Source organism: Phoxinus phoxinus (assembly GCF_949152265.1).
Source record: "Phoxinus phoxinus genome assembly, chromosome: 4".
NCBI classification, from domain to species: Eukaryota; Metazoa; Chordata; class Actinopteri; order Cypriniformes; family Leuciscidae; genus Phoxinus; species Phoxinus phoxinus.
The window spans coordinates 34,822,082-34,842,576 of NC_136879.1; the positions used below are offsets into that span (position 1 = coordinate 34,822,082).

Below are 20,495 nucleotides of genomic sequence, written 5' to 3' on the forward strand. Positions count from 1 at the left end.
GGCTGCACTGTGCTGAGAGAGCGAGAGAGTTTTCCTGCCCTCCTGACATCCCGTAACAAAAAATACACATTCTCCAACATGTATACAAACCTCTTTTCTCTTTATGTGTGTGTGAGTGTGTTTCTCTGGCCTTTGGGAGTCTGTGTAGAGTGAGATGTAACTGGAAGGTTGCCATGCTCCACACATAAATCCAATTCCACTTTTTTTTTTCTTCTTTCGGTCTGACATGATGCCCCAGGCTGCCCACGCTACACACTCCAGCACTACCACAGAACCATGTATGTGTGTGGTAAACTCAAGCCCTTGTTTTAGACAGACCTTACATGCCCCCCCTCTAATCCTTCATGCACACACATACACACACACCTCAAGGCGAAGGAAGACTAGACAAGAATTGATCTGCACTCCCAAACAGAACTGATCGCAAGGAGACGTGGGACTAATATGTGCATAACTCTGTCTGTCTCTCTTTTAATCCATCAATCTCCATTTTTTATTCTGTACACCCAACGGGTCACTTCTTGTGTGAAGAAAAATGTTTTATGTACAGTCACACACACACACGCACAACATACACACAGGTGCATGCATTTTATTTTAAAACCCTAACCTAAATTGAAGGGGATGTTTTCTGAAAATATTTGTTGAACGTTAATCTGAAATCTCAAATTTTCAGCAAATGGGCTATTGACTGTTCCCACCTGACCTCAAGGTGGCAATTTCGTATAATACGATACAAAAAAAATAAAAAAAATAAACAAGCATGAATTTTCACCCCTATACATAAGTGGGACAGATAATACAAAAACGTACAAATGAGATTGTATAAATTCATATGAATTTGCTACCAGTTTGCCTAAATGTAAAATATTTATGATAGTTGCCATGAAACAGTGTTGACTGATCATCATACAAATCTATAGTTAAAGTTTGTGAAGTGAAATATAGCACATCATATGGAAAACCTTTGTTTCTTTCTTTTCTTTTCTCTTTTTTTTGTATAGAAAAGAGCAGTTTGTATGGAATAGAACAGTGTGAACTTTACTCAAAATATCTCCTTTTGTGTTCTTCAGAAGAAACCGGTTTGGACAACATAAGTAAATGATGACAGAATTTACATTTTTGGGTGAAATAACTGTTTAATATTTCACTTCATTTGTGCAAATTATACAGCTAAGGGGTAAAAAAAGAAAAAAAATGAAGGCAGAGTAAAAAAGAAAAATTGCGAGAAAGAAAGACCTTGTATCCCTGGTTGCTGATATTTAATTTACCAGTCTTCACAATGAGAAAGATCCAAGTGACTACGATTAAACCAAAATTACTCACTGACTACCTCTCTTTCTCTCGCTCTCTCTCCCTCCCTGGTCTCTCGCTCTGGGTGAAATGTTGTGACAGCGTTGCGCTGATGTTGTAGGGGGTTAAAGTCACCAAGTGCATATTATCCTGTAAGGCTTAATATGCAGGTTGGAGCGCGAGGGCCGACTCTTAAATTACAGTTTGCTGGGCCTAGCACTCAGCGTGACAACAATACCTACACAGACACTGTGTTACGTCTATACACACGTATGCTTGTGCTTAGCTGTCATACAAATATTCATTCAGCAATACATTTTTGTGACGCAAATAATCACACATCCATACACACACAATTTTGTGCACACATACTTCATTTTATTGCCTTATCATCACATGGCCACGACATTCACACAGACACACGCTGAATTTATCTTTGTTTCCAGCCATTGTCTTTGTTTGTCTGTAGCTACTATCTGCGTGTGTGTGTGTGTGTGTGTGTGTGTGTGTGTGTGTGTGTGTGTGTGTGTGTGTGTGTGTGTGTGTGTGTGTGTGTGTGTGTGTGTGTGTGTGTGTGTGTGTGTGTGTGTGTGTGTGTGTGTGTGTGTGTGTGTGTGTGTGTGTGTGTGTGTGTGTGTGTGTGTGTGTGTGAGTGAGCTGCTTGTTATAGTGATGGAGTGTGTGTGTGGGCTGCCGAGTCAAGCCTGTCCTCTCCGCTTTCATAAATCTGCGTTGGATGAAGCTCTCGAGCCATAAAACGCATCGATCGCCATCCTTCACACACACACATGCTCTTCCCACTGGGTAATCCTGCTTTCTGTATGAACGTTGTGTCTTGTTGAGTGAGTTTTGAATGCATAAGTTTGTCCTAATATAAAATGGATAAACAAGATAGTCAACTAATGATACCTCAGCATAAATATAGTCTAAACGCATCTTCATGTTTTTAATGAGTCACAGTGTGGGATATGACTTCAGATGTTGACCTATAGCTGAAGGTTTGGTCTCAAAGTGTGTTTATATATGTGTTTGTGTCAGACTTGTGTTTTACATTTCCAGTCCAGTTAGTTTTCTCATAACGGAGCAGTTGGCCTAATCCACATGCTTTGCCTGCCTGGAGAAAGTAGGACACACACAGGGACTGACTGACTGTTCTCACACACTGACATACTTTACTGTTGTTATTGTGACCAGTGATGTGCAGTTTAGCAGAACACAGGCAAACTCTTCTTTTTTTTTGTACTCTATACACACACACACACACATACACACTTTATTGCTTGTAGGTTGCTCTTTCATAGCTCAGGGGACTTCTCAGTTATGTTTCAATTATTAACTATTAAAACAAACTATTTCAATTAAAACAACGTAGATACAGATCTCTATATAGTGTGCATAAACATTCTGCCTAACTATGAAATCACACTGACCACAATCAACATATTTCATCAAACATTTTTTGTGTCAGAAATATTCACCTCTAAAATGTACTGAATTGAATAAGAAGGACTGAAAAGATAGGAGAAATATTTATCAACCACTTCTGGCTTCTGGGTGAGTGCTGCAACGTAAAATATGGCCTTCATGGATGTATAGATAAATCAGAGTGGAGTCAGGCCTCACTGATGTGAAATGAACGTGACAGTAATATACTGTTACAATAACATACACATCAAATATTAGAATCTTAGTCTGTAATGAATTACTTGTTGTATCCTTCAAAAATTTGTTCATATCTGTATGCGCGTTAGGTTTTGTATGTGGTAACTGGAGACATATTTCTGGACGAATTTGTGTCTCAGTGAGCAAGTTTTCTTAGCAATTATAACGTTGGGATTTTTGTAAAAGTCCTGTGGTTGAAGATTTGCATATAAAGTTGGTACTGAATTGACTTTTTGAGAATCGTGAAGACTTCAGTGAAATTCCTGTACACATGTTTATATCACCTCTTCTCTGTCTTCAGGTAACAGGTTTTTCCTGACATCATATGGGGCCCTCTACATATCTGACGTTCAGAAAGAGGACGCCCTCTCTACATACCGCTGCATCACCAAGCACAAATACAGCGGAGAAACCAGGCAGAGCAATGGGGCTCGTCTCTCTGTGCTGGGTGAGTATGAGCATTTGTGTGGGTGTGTTGGGCAATTGACATCTTTGTCATTTTTGTCAATCATAGTCTACTAACCATATTTTTTTGTTACGGTCTTAAATGTGATTCTTTGAGAAGTAACATTAAGATACTAATTTATGTCATTGGTATTTAAAGGGATTATATTCTACATTTTTAATTCTATATTTTTTCCCTCAAGGCCGCTTATGATTTAAGTTAAGGGATTTTGCAGAAAAAATTGTTGTAATTTGTTTAAACATGAACATTTTCTACCTTTACTCAGGCCGTTAGAGTTAATCAGGCAGTTTTGCTACTGTACCCTTAAGATGTATGTATGTAAATTACCTGATTTTTTTTTGTAATTAGATATTATTGCTTTCTCTCTTTCCTTAGACCCCACTGAATCCCCGCCTTCTGTGATGGACAGTTTCCAGTCAGGAGAGGTACAAGTGGGGCGCAGCATAGAGTTGCCCTGCATCGCATCCGGTTACCCCAACCCTACCATCCGCTGGCTGAAGGATGGGAGGCCGCTTCCTGCTGACTCCCGCTGGACGCGGCGACTGACCGGCCTCACAATCAGCGATCTCCGCCTGGAAGACTCTGGAAACTACATCTGTGAAGTCACCAACAGCTTCGGCTCCAAAGAGGTCACAGGACACCTTAATGTCATCGGTAAGGAAATAAAGGGAAAGAGAGGAGTGACAAAAAGGACTAGTGGTAGGGCAGGAGTAAATTACATAAAACATCACCATTATACTTTTGGTGAGGGAAAAATGCAAGCTTTTCTAAAGTTACAAGCTATCTTCACCCTTTCATTTTTAGATATGTTCTCGGATCAACATTCTTGTTGGTCCTGGAACCACATTCCTGAACTTGGATTTTATGGTTAGGTATAGGGATAGGGCTGTGGTTGGAGCTTCAACACCATTCTTATGAGCCTGGGGTTAGGGATTATGTTCGTTTGACGAGAATGTTCTTTCAACATGTATACTTGGCAAAATCTTATCATCCTTTTCACTTATCATAGTTTCATCAAATAGGACATGTTGCTGAATCAACTTGTTGGTCCTTAAACAACATTCCTATTAAACAGTCATGCTTATGCATAGGGATAGAGCTGTGGTTAGACTTAGTAAGAGTAGGATTAGAACTGTGTTTGTTTAACTGAAATGTTGTTCCAAAACTAACAGAAGATATAGGAATGTGCAACTTCAAAGTAATAGCCACCTATTCCCTAAAGCAGAAACCAAAACCCTGTAGCATGTGTCCTCATCCTTGTTTCTGGAGATCAACCTTCCTACAGAAAGATTAGTTCTGACCTTGCTTTCAATTAACCTACCGATTTTCAACTGAATCCAAAGAACTTGATTTGCTGGCTTAGATGTGTTGGAGTTGGAACTCCAGGAACAAGGATGAGGACTCTTGCCCCAGAGTTTTGGCTGCCTTATCAAAGTACTAACCATTTAAAGTAGAAGGGTTAACCCAATCATGAAAAAACCAGGGCCAGTGGATCTGGGTCACCTGTTGGGTGTCAGTTTATGGAGTGATTTGTTCGTCCATCTCTTACAAAGTCCTGGAATACCCACGACCTTTCATTCAAAGGAGAGGGTCCAGGTCAAGTAGGTTCAACACCATGCCATCGAACCAATCTAATGCCCCTTATCTCCTGTGCAACTGTGTTATAGGGAGAAAGGTATATCGAACGGAATATACCAGAGAGTGAGTAAGCAAGAAACACATTTGTGTTTAAGTGATTTTGGCACACTGATAGGCCTCTGCCACCTTCTCTGTGACTTTCAGAGAAAGCAATATGAGAGGACAGTAAGACTGTTGTGGCCACTCCAGTCTGACCCCTGTTTGACCAGAAATGGGTGTATGTGTGTTCAAGCAGACATGCGGAGGGATCTTAGACCAGTGGGATGGTATTAGCTTGAGTCTTAATGTGAATAGAAGAGGGGAATAGAAGAATGGGAGGTGGGGTGGACATTTGGACTTTTAGCCGGTGGGCACATCACACCAGTGTGCTCACACAGATTCTGACAGGACAGGAGGAGAGGAGGGCACACACAAATACATACACACACACACACAATCATGCACAAAGGCCTCCAGCACATAACACCAGCTGCCTTATTGCTCACTGACATTTTCTCTCGCTCTCTCCATCCATCCATCCATCCATCCATCCATCCATCCATCCATCCATCCATCTATATATCTATCTATCTATCTATCTATCTATCTATCTATCTATCTATCTATCTATCTATCTATCTATCTATCTATCTGTCACAAAAACATAGGACTGATAAGGCACAACATAATTGTAACTTTTACTAAAATAATATATATATTTATTCAAAACTTTACCCTCAGACTCAAACACCTCTCTCTCTCTCTCTCTCTCTCTCTCTCTCTATCTCTCTCTCTATTTCTCCACAGAGCCTCTGAGAGTCACTTTATCCCCCAAGAACCTGAAAACAGGCATCAGCAGCACAGTGATTCTTTCATGTGCTGTTCAGGGCTCGCCCCACTTTACCGTCTCCTGGTTCCGCAACACAGAACCCATCGTGCCCGACCAGCACTTCTCCATCCAGGGTGCCCACAACGAGACACTCTTCATCACGGCAGCCCAGAAAAGACACTCAGGGGCATATCAGTGCTTTGCCACCCGCAAGGGTCAGACCGCACAGGACTTCTCCATCATACTGCTTGAGGGTGAGTGGATAATGGGATAGCGCTGAAGGTTGTGGTTCGGATTGGCTCTGCAGTGGTTCAATTAATTTTTTTGCATCAAAGTTCCAAAATTAGATTACTATTATTTTTAAAGCAAGTTACACTGTGTCCTGCACAGGTATGACACGACAAGTTTCCAGTAACAGGTACTTTTGCTGTCCATAATGACTATGAAATACTGCCCAACGCAAATGCATAACAGAATATATAGGGGGGTCCCTAGCGATCTGTAAAAATCTGGATCAAGTAAACTTGCATTTTACGGTTTTACAATTTTAATTTATTGAATGCATTTAAAGTTGGTTCAGACAAAATATTCAAAAATTCAGTTTTGAATGATTTGAACACATTTACTTGCTTTTTTCAGTGTCATATCTGGTTAGGACACAGTTTCATAGTGCAATACAGCATTAGTGTTTTTAAATCACTCTTGAAAAATTTAACTGTTCGTATGAAATGTTTCAGCAGTGTGCTTTTCGAAGATTATGAAGTCTTCTATCTGTATTGCTCTCTCTTTTTCCTGTCAGACGGCACCCCACGGATCGTCTCGTCTTTTAGTGAGCGCGTGGTAGCCCCTGGCGAGCCCTTCTCTCTCATGTGTGCAGCCAAAGGCGCCCCTCCCCCCACCATCACCTGGACGCTGGACGACGAGCCGGTAGCGCGGGACTCGGCGCACCGGGCCAGCCAGTACACGCTCTCCGACGGCTCCACTGTCTCGCACGTGAATGTCACCAACCCCCAGATCCGCGATGGGGGCGTGTACCGCTGCGCCGCACGCAACTCGGCCGGTAGCGCCGAGTACCAAGCGCGCATAAACGTAAGAGGTGCCTGTCTACTTTTCAATCTCAGACGTTTAGGGTTATAACCCGCCACCTCCCCGACCCCTGACCCCTGACCCCTGAACTCCTTCACCTCATCTCAAGTCCAGATGTCTTTGCTTCTGATCAACTCAAATGTCAGTGTGTGTGTATGTGGGGGGCGGGTGGGTGTATGTGTGTGGGTGGAGCGTCTTATGTTGTTTGTTCATCGCAGCACTGTCACCTGTGCATTTTCTCATCTTGAACAGCATTCTTTCTACTGTCAGATCATCTGTTTGTGTTCTCTGTATCTTTCCACTTCTCCTGTTCGTCTCTCCATCTGCTGAGTCTTTGTTCCTCTCTTTCACACATACACGGTGTCTCTGTCTCAATGTCGCCGGCTGGCTGGCACACGTGTGGTGTCCTGGCTGTTCTGGGACAGAGTGGAGAGCTGGCAACAGGGAGACGCCATCACGCCAAAGAGAAAAGAGACACGTCAGCTAAGAAACCAGACTGAGAGGAGAAAAGATGAGTTGAAATCGTAGAGAAGGGTAGAAGCTAGGGAAAATACTTTGATTAGAAAAGATAAGAGAGGACAAAAGTGGAGAAAAGAAGAGACAAAAACTTAAAGAAGAAATGAAGAGGATAGAAAGGAGATGAAAAAAATCTCAGAGGATAGGAGAGAAGTGGAGCAAAGACAAGATGAGAGGAGAGAAACAACTCAGAGAAGGGGAGGGAAAGGAGAAAAAAGACAAGGTATTAGAGGAGCAGAGCAGAGACCAGATGAGAGAACAGTGGAGAAGGACAGGAGTATAGAGGCGAGCGGAGATGTGGAGATAATATAAGATTAGTGGAATTTTTTTTAGATTATATCATAATTAAAGACTAAAATTTAAGTAGGAATGGAAAACGGAAGTAGTGACAGATCTTTTTTTCGTATTATGACGTATTGGGATTTCAATGGACCATAGTCAGGGTAACGCCATACTTAATTTTTGACAGATATCGAACAAGACTGTGAGGGATAGAATACTGTGCGTTCATTGGATTGTGCTGTTGTTTAACGATATTCTGATTGATCAGCTGAAGAAACGTCTTTCCAAACAAAACAAAATAACTGTCAGTAGACAAAACTCCATAAAACAATTTTAAAAGTAAACATTACGTGATATGGGACTCCTATACAGAGCGTGCCATTGTAAAGACTATACGTCTATCTCATACAGAACAAAATATATTTTACCTGATACTTTTTGGTAGATTTGGAAGGGAGAAATAACAGGCCTCAGCTCTGAAAAGGAATATATTTTTAAAGATCTGATGCCACTTACCTGACAATTCCAGTAATTATCTCATCCTCAGTTGTGCTTGTTTTGTCAACCCAATACCTTGTAAACAAAGACTTTGTGTCCAGGCAGACAAATAAAAACCCAGTGCGTCATACTCTCGGAAGTTGCGTTAAGCCAGCCAATCAGATTAGGTTTGCCGGATCGAGACAGTTTTGTGCATAATATGCATCAGACGGTTGGTGAACTGTCTGTGGGCGGTCGGTGGGCGTGCCGTCTGAGTGAGATTGAGTCGTGTTGACAGGCCTGTTGAATTCACCCTCTCTTCCTCTCTCTTTCTCTCTGAAATGTTCAGTTATGACATATCTGTCTGCTTTAAGGAGACATGCCAGAACAATCATTGCAGTGAGAATGAGACCCCGTGCCAGGAAGCCACAGTTAGTGCACACACACACTGAATGATCCCAATGCTCATGGACACACTCATATAGTCTTAAAACACCACTGCCTGACTAATACACTCTGACCGCAGTGCGCTCATGAAAACTGACAGCATTGACTTTACCACGTACTCTTATCCATCTCACGCACACACATTTATTTTTGAGATGATAGTTTCGCAACACAGTATTTAACAAACACAGACACCCGTGAGCAATAAGGCCCATTCTTCCTGCGAACATTACAATAGAGTTGCTCAGTTACTGTCTGGATCCTTATCTAAGTTCATACATTCATATATTATGTTTGAGAACAAAAGAAAAATAGAGAAATAGAAAGACAGCCAGAGAATAACTGTGAAGAAGAGAGAAGAGGGATACTGTGCGACAGTCTTCTTGAATAATACATCAGGGTTGACTTGTCAGAGCGGTGACTTCAAAGCACAACGCACGCTGAGCTGAGAGAAAGGGAGAGAGAGCAACAGAAGAAGAGAGATATACGAGGTTGAGGAGTGGGCTGTTAGAGAGGATGAGAATATTTGTGTGCATAAAATCTCCATATGCCCCATCGACGATTTATAAGCCGATCCGCCCTCCATTTTGAGGGAAACAAAATGTCCTTCTACGTCTTCGTACCTTGTGCTTCTTGGTTCCTCTTTTTTACACCTAAGCCACCTTGTCTTCTTTTTTCTTTCTGCATCTTCAGGCATTGGCCATTCAATTCTTCACAGTGTTTCACCATCCATTCGTTCGTATACCCCTCCATCCTCGTGTGTGATCTGAGAGCAGAGTCCCGAAGAAAGTCAGCCATGTCTTTTTCCCCAAAACAAACAAAACAAAACAAACACGAATGGGTCATTATTAACCTTTTCAAATTCGGCGATGACTGGTCTTGCTAGCGAGAACCAGAAGCTGTTAGCATATGCTAATCACACGAAAGGGCATTCGCACTGACAGTGTTTTGCACCGACAGAGCAAGTTTAGCAATAGTTGGTGATTTGAGGTTACTAGAGAAAAAAATATGTGACAAATTTGAGCAAACTTTATGCAAATGCACAGTGACTACCAGATAGTGGATCTCACGTTCATGAAACTGAAGTCGAGCAGGAACGCGTACTAGCGATCAACAGCCTGCTAAAAAATTGCATAAGCAAGCCTAAGGTATTTTTTTGCTGGCCATCAAAAGTGACCAGCTTGAAAACAATCTAACAGCTTAGGCTTATTTCAACAGTTTTTTCATTAGGTCAGTGCAGTGACTTGGCAAACTCCAACGATTAAATCGATGTCAGTGTGAATGCCACCTCAGACTTCAAACTACTACTGACCAGTTCCAATAAAAAGCACCAAAACAGTGTAGAATTACTTTTCAAATTCAGTTGCAATTTAGCACTTAGCTCATCAAACTTAACTGATTTAGCTATTAGCAGGCTAACATGGCACAGTTTCACTCATATAATTCTAAGGCCTCTGCTCTCGCAGTCCTCAATCCTTTAAATGTGTATTTTGGGACGTTGCTATGAAATGTAATGTTGTATTCTCACTCTGCCTACACAAACACATTAGGTTAGTATTTTATTGTTAAGATTACGCCGCACATAGCCTTACCATTAAATCCATTAACTTGGCATATTAATGTAACTGCAGAAACACACCTCATTCAGTTGCTGAATTTATAAAGGCATGGTCCTTTGTGCCAAGCTCTGATCAAGGATACGGTACACGCCACATTGAAACTTTAGATCCACACACCTATTACACCACAATCTGTGCTGTGAAGACCAAGGGCATTCTAACCCCCCTCCTCCCCCTCCACCACTCGCTCTTCTGCTTTCTTCCTCCCACATTTCTCCCTTCTTTACCCAAAATGTCCATGCAAAACCTGGTCTTCCATCTCCCACTCTTTCTCAAATCCTTTTCTTTTACCCTTTTCTATCCGCCACATTCTCCCTCTTTTTTGTCTTTCTTCCTTCCTTCCTTCCTTCCTCCTTCTCTCTCTCTCTCTCTCTCTCTCTCTCTCTCTCTCTCTCTCTCTCTCTCTCTCTCTCTCTCTCTCTCTCTCTCTCTCTCTCTCTCTCTCTCTCTCTCTCTCTCTCTCTCTCTCTCTCTCTCTCTCTCTCTCTCTCTCTCTCTCTCTCTCTCTCTCTCTCTCTCTCTCTCTCTCTCTCTCTCTCCTCTCTCTTGCAGGTCCACCAAGTATACGGGCCATGCGGAACATCACGGCCGTGGCGGGTCGCAACACTTTTATTAACTGTCGTGTGATTGGTTACCCCTATTACTCCATCAAGTGGTATAAAGATATAGTGCCATTGCCAGACAACCATCGTCAGGTGGTGTACGAGAATGGCACTCTGAAGTTGAGCGATGTGCAGAAGGGCATGGATGAGGGGGCGTATCAGTGCAGTGTGCTCATCCAACCCCAGCTCTCCATCAGCCAGACTGTCTACGTCACAGTCAAAGGTTAGTGCTTACTACCAATTATTTTGGGTACGTTTATGGCCCCTTAAAAAAAAGTCAAAAGGGCTATTTGATTAAGGACCTGTTTATTTACAGTTGTTTAAGTGAAAAATATTAACATCACGATTGTATGCGAAAACCTTCATAAATATGTTATATCTTTGTTTTTTAAGATTCAGTGTGAACTCTTTCATACCAAGTCTGACATTTTTACAATGATCCGTTTAATCTATTATTGTCAGAGACTAATTCAAATTCTCCATTATGGACAGTAAGTCGTTTTTTTGTGTGTTTGTGGGACATTGTGATATTTTAAATATATAGGCTACAACTTTGTGTTGATTAGACATTTTGGATTCAGTATAAAATCCTTCACACCTATTTAGATATAATCATCATCAAATATAAAATATGTCTATTTTTTATTTTATTTTTATTAATTCAGGTATTTTAACTTTGGATATAATTCCCAAAGGGCACAAGCACTGTGAAAACCAAACAGATGAATTCTCTAAAACACTAAGGGCCCTATCTTGCACCCAGCGCAATTGACTTTGAACACCGACGCATGTACTTTTCCTTCCACAGACGCACGTCGGTAAATTAGGGAATGAACTTGCGCTCGCGGGGGCGGTTCGGCACAAAGAGGAGGCGTGTTCCGGCGCAAAACTCCCCTGGTGCTATTTTCCAGGTTTAGAAAGCAATTGCGCCACTAACCAGGAAAAAAACTGTCTAAAGACAGTGGCGCGTTGCGCGTTAGTGATATGGTATTTTAAGGGCGCGTGCTTGGCCATAATGTAGTGTGTTAACGCGCATCCACTTTGATTCTCTAATATAAACAGACGCAGCAGTTTCCATTTTTGCAAATCATACATTATTACAAGGAAAAATATTAGCACACGAGGGAAATCATTTTTGTGTCCGTGAAGATGTGAAAAAGATCTATCTAGATTTTTTTTTTTAATTCTAGATTAGGCTACACATTTACTACCCAAATTATACGCCTGTTTAACCGAAGCTAATTTGGGTGGGTTTCTCCCATCATCCCCAATGTCACTTCTCTGTGTTTTACGGTCCTGACGAGAACGTCGGCCTCCTCGGCTGTGAACCGCTCCTGGTGTGCGCCGGGAAATCCGCCGTTATAATAGCGATCCGCCATGGAACAAGCGCGCCGGCTCTTAAAGGGAATGTGAGAGGACGCTCTGATTGGTTTATTTCACGTTACGCCCAAACCACACCTATGAATAATGAAGCTACTTCAGACCAACCCCTATTCGATTTGCGCCAGGCGGAATAGTCATTTTTCCCGCCGGGAAAATAGCAACAGCGCCGGGATCCGCCCACAAAGTTACTTGCGCTTTGCGCTTTGACACTTGCGTTTCAGATCGTTAAAAGTAGGGCCCTAAGTCACTTAAGGCTAATATGGCTATTTATGCAAGCAAAACTAGCATCTACTGTAGAGCATGTTTTTTTTAGCATGATTATCTATATCTGCAATAGATTTCAGCAGATAATGTTGCTATATCAACACAATACAAGACGAAGGCGTCAGCTAACATGACATTAAAAAGTTATCATTATAAAAGTAAAAACCTATAATATTGAGTTAATACATAAAAAAACAAACAACACATTCTCACCTGTGAAAGATTATTCAAATTGAAATATCTGCGGTTTCACAACCAGAAGCTGCGCAATTTTGTGGCATCATTGATTCTTACTGTGAGTGTCGACACGCTGACAGTTCCAAGATGGCGGGTGCGCCGACGTGTCTTGAGTGGTCAAATGCATCATCCACGTATACACATATGGTATGCACCTTCAAGTGGGTTTGCCAACTGCCATTAAAAGAAAAAGAGGAAGCTCAAATGTTCATGTGTGACGCGTGAGAACCAATGAAGATATGTTCTCACACGTTCAAGCTTCCGTGTTTAGCATATTTGACTTTTGTAACAAATCACCCGAAAGTCTTTTTTTTACTGTTTATTTTTATCTGCCGTCAGACTATCTGACTTCGGTTGCAATGGGTTGCGACTTGCTTCGGACTTGACTGACAGATTGGCATTCTGACACCGTGAGCTTCATGCTTTCTAACCTTAAATCCACTTTTTTTTTTTTTTTATTCTGCTGATTGTACATATAAAATACAATAAGTTTTTATCAGTAGACCCATATTCATAATTGTGACCACACAGTCTGTTTACAATGTCTACCATTGTAACAGATGCTCACATCTACCAATATCTGTATATGGTGTGTGTATATTATATTGAGAGAGAAAGAGTATCTTATTAGAATATAATTACTATAGTAATTGTTATATTGGATATTATAGGGATAGTTGCTCCTTTTTTACATTTGAGCCCCAAGTTTTGGATCAAAACTCAGTATTTGCAGATACTCGATATTCAATGACTCAGATTGGATCGGTTGATTGGGACATCCCTAATTTTTTTGTATGTGCATCAAGTATGATGCATTAATGTCAATTAGTCAGATTGAATTTATTGTAAGCTTCACACCAATTCTGAAAAAAAAAAATCAGCTATCCAAACTTTTTTTAAAGACTTACGCTTTGTTGAGACACATTAGATTTAGTTTAAACTAATGTGATTAGACAATGTGTTTGCACTAAGTCTGAAATATTTTACTTTATTTATGCATTTTCATTCTGTTTTATTTATTTCAATTTTGTAGGTTAGTTTTTTAATTGTTCAAATGCTTAATGATTAATTTAGGTGTCCACAGAGAATGAAAGAAAAAAACAGCAAAGGACTTGGTGTAAATTGTTTTTGTGTGAAACTTTATTTTTAATGTCATTTAGTAACATTGAATTTGGTGTGAAGAGACTGCCCTGAGAGGATTTTTGGACTTGAGCCTAGTCAGCAGGGTATCTTGATTTTTTGGAGGATTTCCAAAAAAACAAACAACAAATTACCAACCTCCGTTTGAGGTTTGGCATTTCTTGATAACATGCTTCCTCAATGAAAGGATGCCCGTTGTACAGTTCTTACAGTTCTTCGTCTTTCACATTTCTTCAGAAAGTGTAGTGGTTTATTGTGGCGAAATGAGTGTATTTTGGTAAACGGAGTGTGTTTTGCATTAGAATGAGTGTATATTTAAGCTGTAGGCGGTTGGTGAAGGTTGGGATGGTCTTTCCCATCCGCTGGCACAAAGACCCTGAGAGAAAGCACACCACTAATAGCCTCTGATTAACAGGATTACAGGCCTTCTGCAGCATTACAACCATTCAGCAATTACCCAGTGTACTTAGCATGTGTGTATGTGTGGGGGTGTTATTTCTAGTATGTTAAATCTAAATAAAAGTGAGGTCGCTCTGATGTAGGGTTTTGAATCTTCACTTCACCATGTGTGTCCAGACAAGGGGCTACAGCTCCTGGTACAAAGACAGCGAGGTCTAGTGTGTGCGTTTGCATGAGTGTGTGTACCGGTACAACCGAACACTGACTCCAGTGTGAAGTCAGTATAGTGTGCTGCTTGTCTTGTCATGTCTCTGATTTAATTAGCTGAATTTTAACGAGCCCCAGATTAAATCCCCCAGATGTCTCCGATGGAGCCCCCCACCTCTGTTTCCATGGCAATGCCATTATTCCCCATGCCAATTGGGCTCTAATTAGAGCAGCTATTATGGGCTGGAGGGGTGGGATGTGTGTAAGCGTGTATGTGCGTGTGCATTTTTGGAGGGTGATGGGGTCAGTATTACATTGCAGACCATGAAGAGTTTGAATTTTGATACTGAAGATCTCTCGCTTGTTCTCTTCCTCCATCAGTTCCTCCCCTCATCCAGCCCTTTGACTTCCCTCCCACCTCCATTGGTAAGCTGATGTACATAGCGTGTGTGGTGTCCTCCGGAGACATGCCAATCCGGATCACCTGGAGGAAGGATGGGCAGGAGATTGTGTCGGGAACATCAGGAGTCGCCATCGAAACCAAGGAGTTCATGAGTTCCCTTCAGATCTCCAAAGTTTCGCTCGAGCACAACGGAAACTACACCTGTATTGCAAGCAACGACGCAGCAACTGTCAGTTCAGAGAGACAGCTCATTGTAACAGGTGAGCAAGAGTTAATGGGGAATGTAGTGGGATAAGATTTCACCAATTAGAAAATTGTTCGGGCCAAGGATTACTTGGTTAGGGTTGGTGTTATGGTTAGGACAATGTTTGTTTGACCAAATGTTGTTCCAGGACATTTGGCTAAACCAATCTATTGGTATCTCCTTTCCTGAAATATATGTTCTTCATTGTAGTTCCCCCTGGTTTTCTGGTTCAGCCCAATAACCAGGATGGGATCTATGGCAAGTCAGAGGTTCTGAACTGCTCTGTGAAAGGGTACCCTCCTCCCAAAGTTGTCTGGAAGCACGCCAAAGGTAATCTTTTGTCACTGTATATAAAACATCAATTGCAAGTTTTCATGAGCTGATGATGAGCCACAATCAAAACTGTCTTCATCTTGATTCTGAAGGTATAGGGAACCCCCAGCAGTACCACCCAGTTCCACTGACGGGTCGCATCCAGATCCTGTCCAATGGTTCTCTGCTGATCCGCCACGTTCTAGAGGAAGACCGGGGATACTACCTGTGTCAGGCCAGCAACGGAGTGGGGTCCGACATCAGCAAGAGCATGATGCTCACCGTTAAAAGTGCGTCTGACCACTCATGTACATATTTACACATAATGACATTAGCACTTTGCCAAAACCTAGTGAGCTACCTCAATATCTACAATGGCATCTATCTTCTAAAGATGCATCTTAACCATCACCCCTTACAAGTTAGGGTTTTGAAACACTATTCATTGGATACAACTCTTTTAATGGTCGCTTATGCAAACAGCGATCCTCACATGAGGCATGCGAAGTGCCTAGTTTGAGTTTATTACAATAGAGTGCAACAGACCACCCACTTTTTCAGTAGTCTTGGTGCCAGAAGTAAATTTGGACAAGTTAAAATGATCAAAAGACAAAAGTGCAAGGATGTGTTAAATAAATGTATAAAGAAATTAACTTCTCATCCCATGAAACATTGTGAAACAAACCAAAAAGATAGAACGATTTACATTTATAGGAAAGTAGAAAGAAAGTCCGGTAAACTGTAAAACTGTCACGATAATTACCGGTAATATAACATGATAACAAATACCAGTTTCAATATCAAGTAGCAATGGACTTTTTTGTACAGCTAAAATAACTGGAAAACACTGACAGTGGAAGTCTTGCACATTTAAGGTACCTTTTACATAAAAAATATAGTTTAATGTTGACATGTTGCTAAGCTCAAGCCTTGATACTCTGTAAAAGTTTAAAAATATATAACACGCATATTGAAAGACATTCAAGAGCTTAAACGTGTTGGAATTAGCAATACTTTTCCTTGATTAGCATTTTCCTTGATTCCATCAAACATCTTGAATAAAAATTCGGAGAATACCTCGCTTATGAAGATACATATGTGCCTGACATGTAGCTCATCAGGTTTCAGGTCATAGCTGTAGAATCCTTTGCTAGAATCTTTGAATATCAGAAAATGTACTGGTAGTTAAATCTTTTATTAAACCATGGCATAAAAATAAAGAATTCCTGTCACACTAGATTTGTGGAAATTTGAATGTGATTTGACCTGCAGTCTTTGGGGTGGTTTGCCGTGGTGTGTGTTTGAGGTCTTTGTTTAAGAACGGCCCTCAGATGGGCTTTCACGTCTCAGACTGATGCCTGCGGGAAGGGTTTGGGATGCTTGAGTGGACACACTCACACACAACACTCCACCTCTACACACACACATACAGAGGTGCACATACACCTGCATCTGTCACACTTTGTCACTCAAACTAATGACCCAGGTTATGATATATCAGTCACACTAAGGCAAGAAATACAAGAAGCCTTTGACTTTTTTATAGAGTAGCTAGAATTGCCAGGAGTTACGGTGTGTGTGTGTGTGTGCGTGTGTGCGTGCGTGCGTGTCTGTAAACGGCTCATAATAAGAGCAAGAGTACCAAAACAACAGATTTAAGTGTAGCCAGCTCATTTAGATTAATAGAACATTACAATGGAATACGTAAGGCCATCTCATGACTGATCGTTAGTTCGGACACGCGATCTGTTCTGTCCACATCCATATTATTGATCTTTCACATAATGTAGAGTGCAGAAAACTCCCATCCACGCAACACTGCCCTAGGCTTCACTTACAGTCCTGACCACATTTAAACAAACCTCATCCACCGGTGTATTCTTTAACACTCAGCCAGAACATTCTACCCCGTTGAATCTTATATATATATAAGAAATTAGAGCATATATTTTCCATAAAGATGATGGAGCTTTTTTTTTTTTCACCCCAAATATTAATTACTGTAATGCGAATGAATCTCAAGTTATTCTCATTGACATTATCATGTCCTCGAAATATTCTTTTATTAACATTATTATAATTGAATTTCAATATATACAGTATGCTTACAACTGTACTTTGCAAATGTACTTTTTAATGGATGGAATAAATATTTCTCATTTCTGTAATACAAAAAAAATTTATACAATAACTACTACCATGACGTATAGCGTACATTCACAATTGTACTTGTTTTTTTGGCATTAGGCTACTTACTATTTACTTACTACTTACTACTAATGTACGCTAATTTATTTATGCAAATATTTTTTATTATTATTATTATTATTTTGGGGTGAAATGTCAACTTTATGAAAATAGATTTCTTTTTTTTTTTATGCTTTCATGATCATGAAATGATCATAGTGAAAAGGATAAAAAATGCCATACATAGGTAGGATTGGAAGGATAAGTTACTTACTCTAACATGAGATATATTATACAAATGATTTGTACATTTTCATGTGGATATCATGCAGCTCTTTGTTTATGGCATCCAACTTTGTTATCAGTGAATTCGTCTCTCTCTCTCTCTCTCTCTCTCTCTCTCTCTCTCTCTCTCTCTCTCTCTCTCTCTCTCTGATTCAGTGTTGGTGTTATTGATTGAATCGTTCCTCTGTTCTGCCTCCCTCAATTCTATCTGTTTCACTCGTTGGAAGGGAGGGAATGAATAAGTGATGAAAACAAAACAGCGGAACCCTCCTCAGATCGATATTGTGTGTGTGTGTGTGTGTGTGTGTGTGTGTGTGTGTGTGTGTGTGTGTGTGTGTGTGTGTGTGTGTGTGTGTGTGTGTGTGTGTGTGTGTGTGTGTGTGTGTGTGTGTGTGTGTGTGTGTGTGTGTGTGTGTGTGTGTGTGTGTGTGTGTGTGTGTGTGTGTGTGTGTGTGTGTGTGTGTGGAGAAGGCAGCACTAGAGAAGAGTTACTCGGGAGGATTGAGTGAGCGAGAGAGTGTGAAAAAGTGATTGAGGAGTTGGAGAAATGCACACACTAACGCTCACTGCTCCGTGTCATAAGAACACCAGGTGTCTGGTTAAAGTCACACTGACCTTTTCCTCTTTTTAAATTCACTCTTTCCTTCACATATATTTACCTCCTATACCATCTTTTTATACAGTTCCAGCTATGATCACATCCCACCCAAACACCACCATGGCCATAAAAGGGCAGAACAAGGAGTTAAACTGCACCGCCCGGGGTGAGTACCCCATCATCATCCGCTGGGAGCGAGGCGACACTGTTATTGACCCCGACCGCAACCCTCGATACTCCATCACCACCAGCCCCAACGAGAAAAGCGATGAAGTTATCTCCACACTCAAGGTGAGACATACACACATACATGTATGATGTCAGTGAAGGAGTACCATGAATGTTGAAAGACAGACTCTAGCCTTAATGTTTCCAGACAGGTTTCCTAGTAGACCTTTTACGTAATTATTATTATTTATTTATTTTGCTCTTGATGTTTGGTGAGCTTTTGATCTGTCTTATTTATTCATTTATTTACACTAAATTATTTTATATTCTGACACATTGGCACCAATTTATGTTTCTGCCAGTGGGTGCCCAGTGCCAACAGTCCACCCCCAGAAAAAGTGGTGGGGACAATAACGACCCTGGCAAAAAGTGGTGGGGACATGTCCCACCCGCAAATTACGCCTATGTTACCAATCAAACATAAGCACATTCTTTCCATGAGTGTCGTCGCGCTCTCGCTGATATCTGATTATCAGTTGCGGTTCAGTAAATAAAATAATTCAATAAATACCTATTTACAATAAGTACTTAACTCAAAAATAACTATTAAATAATAAAATGTACTTTTTAATGGATGGAATAAATATTTCTCATTTCTGTAATACAAAAAAAATTTATACAATAACTACTACCATGACGTATAGCGTACATTCACAATTGTACTTGTTTTTTTGGCATTAGGCTACTTACTATTTACTTACTACTTACTACTAATGTACGCTAATTTATTTATGCAAATATTTTTTATTATTATCATTATTATTTTGGGGTGAAATGTCAACTTTATGAAAATAGATTTCTTTTTTTTTTTTTATGCTTTCATGATCATGAAATGATCATAGTGAAAAGGATAAAAAATGCCATACATAGGTAGGATTGGAAGGATAAGTTACTTACTCTAACATGAGATATATTATACAAATGATTTGTACATTTTCATGTGGATATCATGCAGCTCTTTGTTTATGGCATCCAACTTTGTTATTTATTTTGCTCTTGATGTTTGGTGAGCTTTTGATCTGTCTTATTTATTCATTTATTTACACTAAATTATTTTATATTCTGACACATTGGCACCAATTTATGTTTCTGCCAGTGGGTGCCCAGTGCCAACAGTCCACCCCCAGAAAAAGTGGTGGGGACAATAACGACCCTGGCAAAAAGTGGTGGGGACATGTCCCACCCGCAAATTACGCCTATGTTACCAATCAAACATAAGCACATTCTTTCCATGAGTGTCGTCGCGCTCTCGCTGATATCTGATTATCAGTTGCGGTTCAGTAAATAAAATAATTCAATAAATACCTATTTACAATAAGTACTTAACTCAAAAATAACTATTAAATAATAAAATAGCTTGAGAACTGTTTGACTAAAATCAGCTTGAAAATGCTATCTCATTAAAGCTAGGGTCGGTAATGTTGGAGAGCTAACCAGATTTGAAAGTGGCACCTCTTCTAGCTCCGCCCCCTCCTGTCAGTGCTCCGTCCAAAGCTACGCCCCCCACAAACATGAACGCGCATCCACATTTGGAGTCAGCTGCATGTACCTACCAGTGATGCGCGGGTTGATCCAAAATGAGCGGGTGCCTGCGGTTACCCATGGTTACGAGTCATCCAAAAATATTTTTAATGATATTTGGGTCGCGGTCGGTCGGGTCGTTTACCTTTGTAATTTATATAGTACTAGACACAATGTTCTATGAAATACAT

General features: G+C 40.6%; 1 protein-coding gene across 1 annotated transcript in view; it reads left to right on the forward strand.

The window, feature by feature from the left end:
• The window catches only part of dscaml1 (Down syndrome cell adhesion molecule like 1), a 90,683-nt gene that overhangs the window by 61,085 nt on the left and 9,103 nt on the right, over positions 1 to 20,495 (forward strand). The window contains exons 4-12 of the mRNA XM_079609485.1: positions 3,257 to 3,403; positions 3,797 to 4,075; positions 5,846 to 6,121; positions 6,667 to 6,963; positions 10,847 to 11,119; positions 14,908 to 15,189; positions 15,384 to 15,503; positions 15,599 to 15,775; positions 18,641 to 18,846. Of these exons, the coding sequence (XP_079465611.1) occupies positions 3,257 to 3,403; positions 3,797 to 4,075; positions 5,846 to 6,121; positions 6,667 to 6,963; positions 10,847 to 11,119; positions 14,908 to 15,189; positions 15,384 to 15,503; positions 15,599 to 15,775; positions 18,641 to 18,846 (2,057 nt within the window). The remainder of the gene's footprint in view (positions 1 to 3,256; positions 3,404 to 3,796; positions 4,076 to 5,845; positions 6,122 to 6,666; positions 6,964 to 10,846; positions 11,120 to 14,907; positions 15,190 to 15,383; positions 15,504 to 15,598; positions 15,776 to 18,640; positions 18,847 to 20,495) is intronic.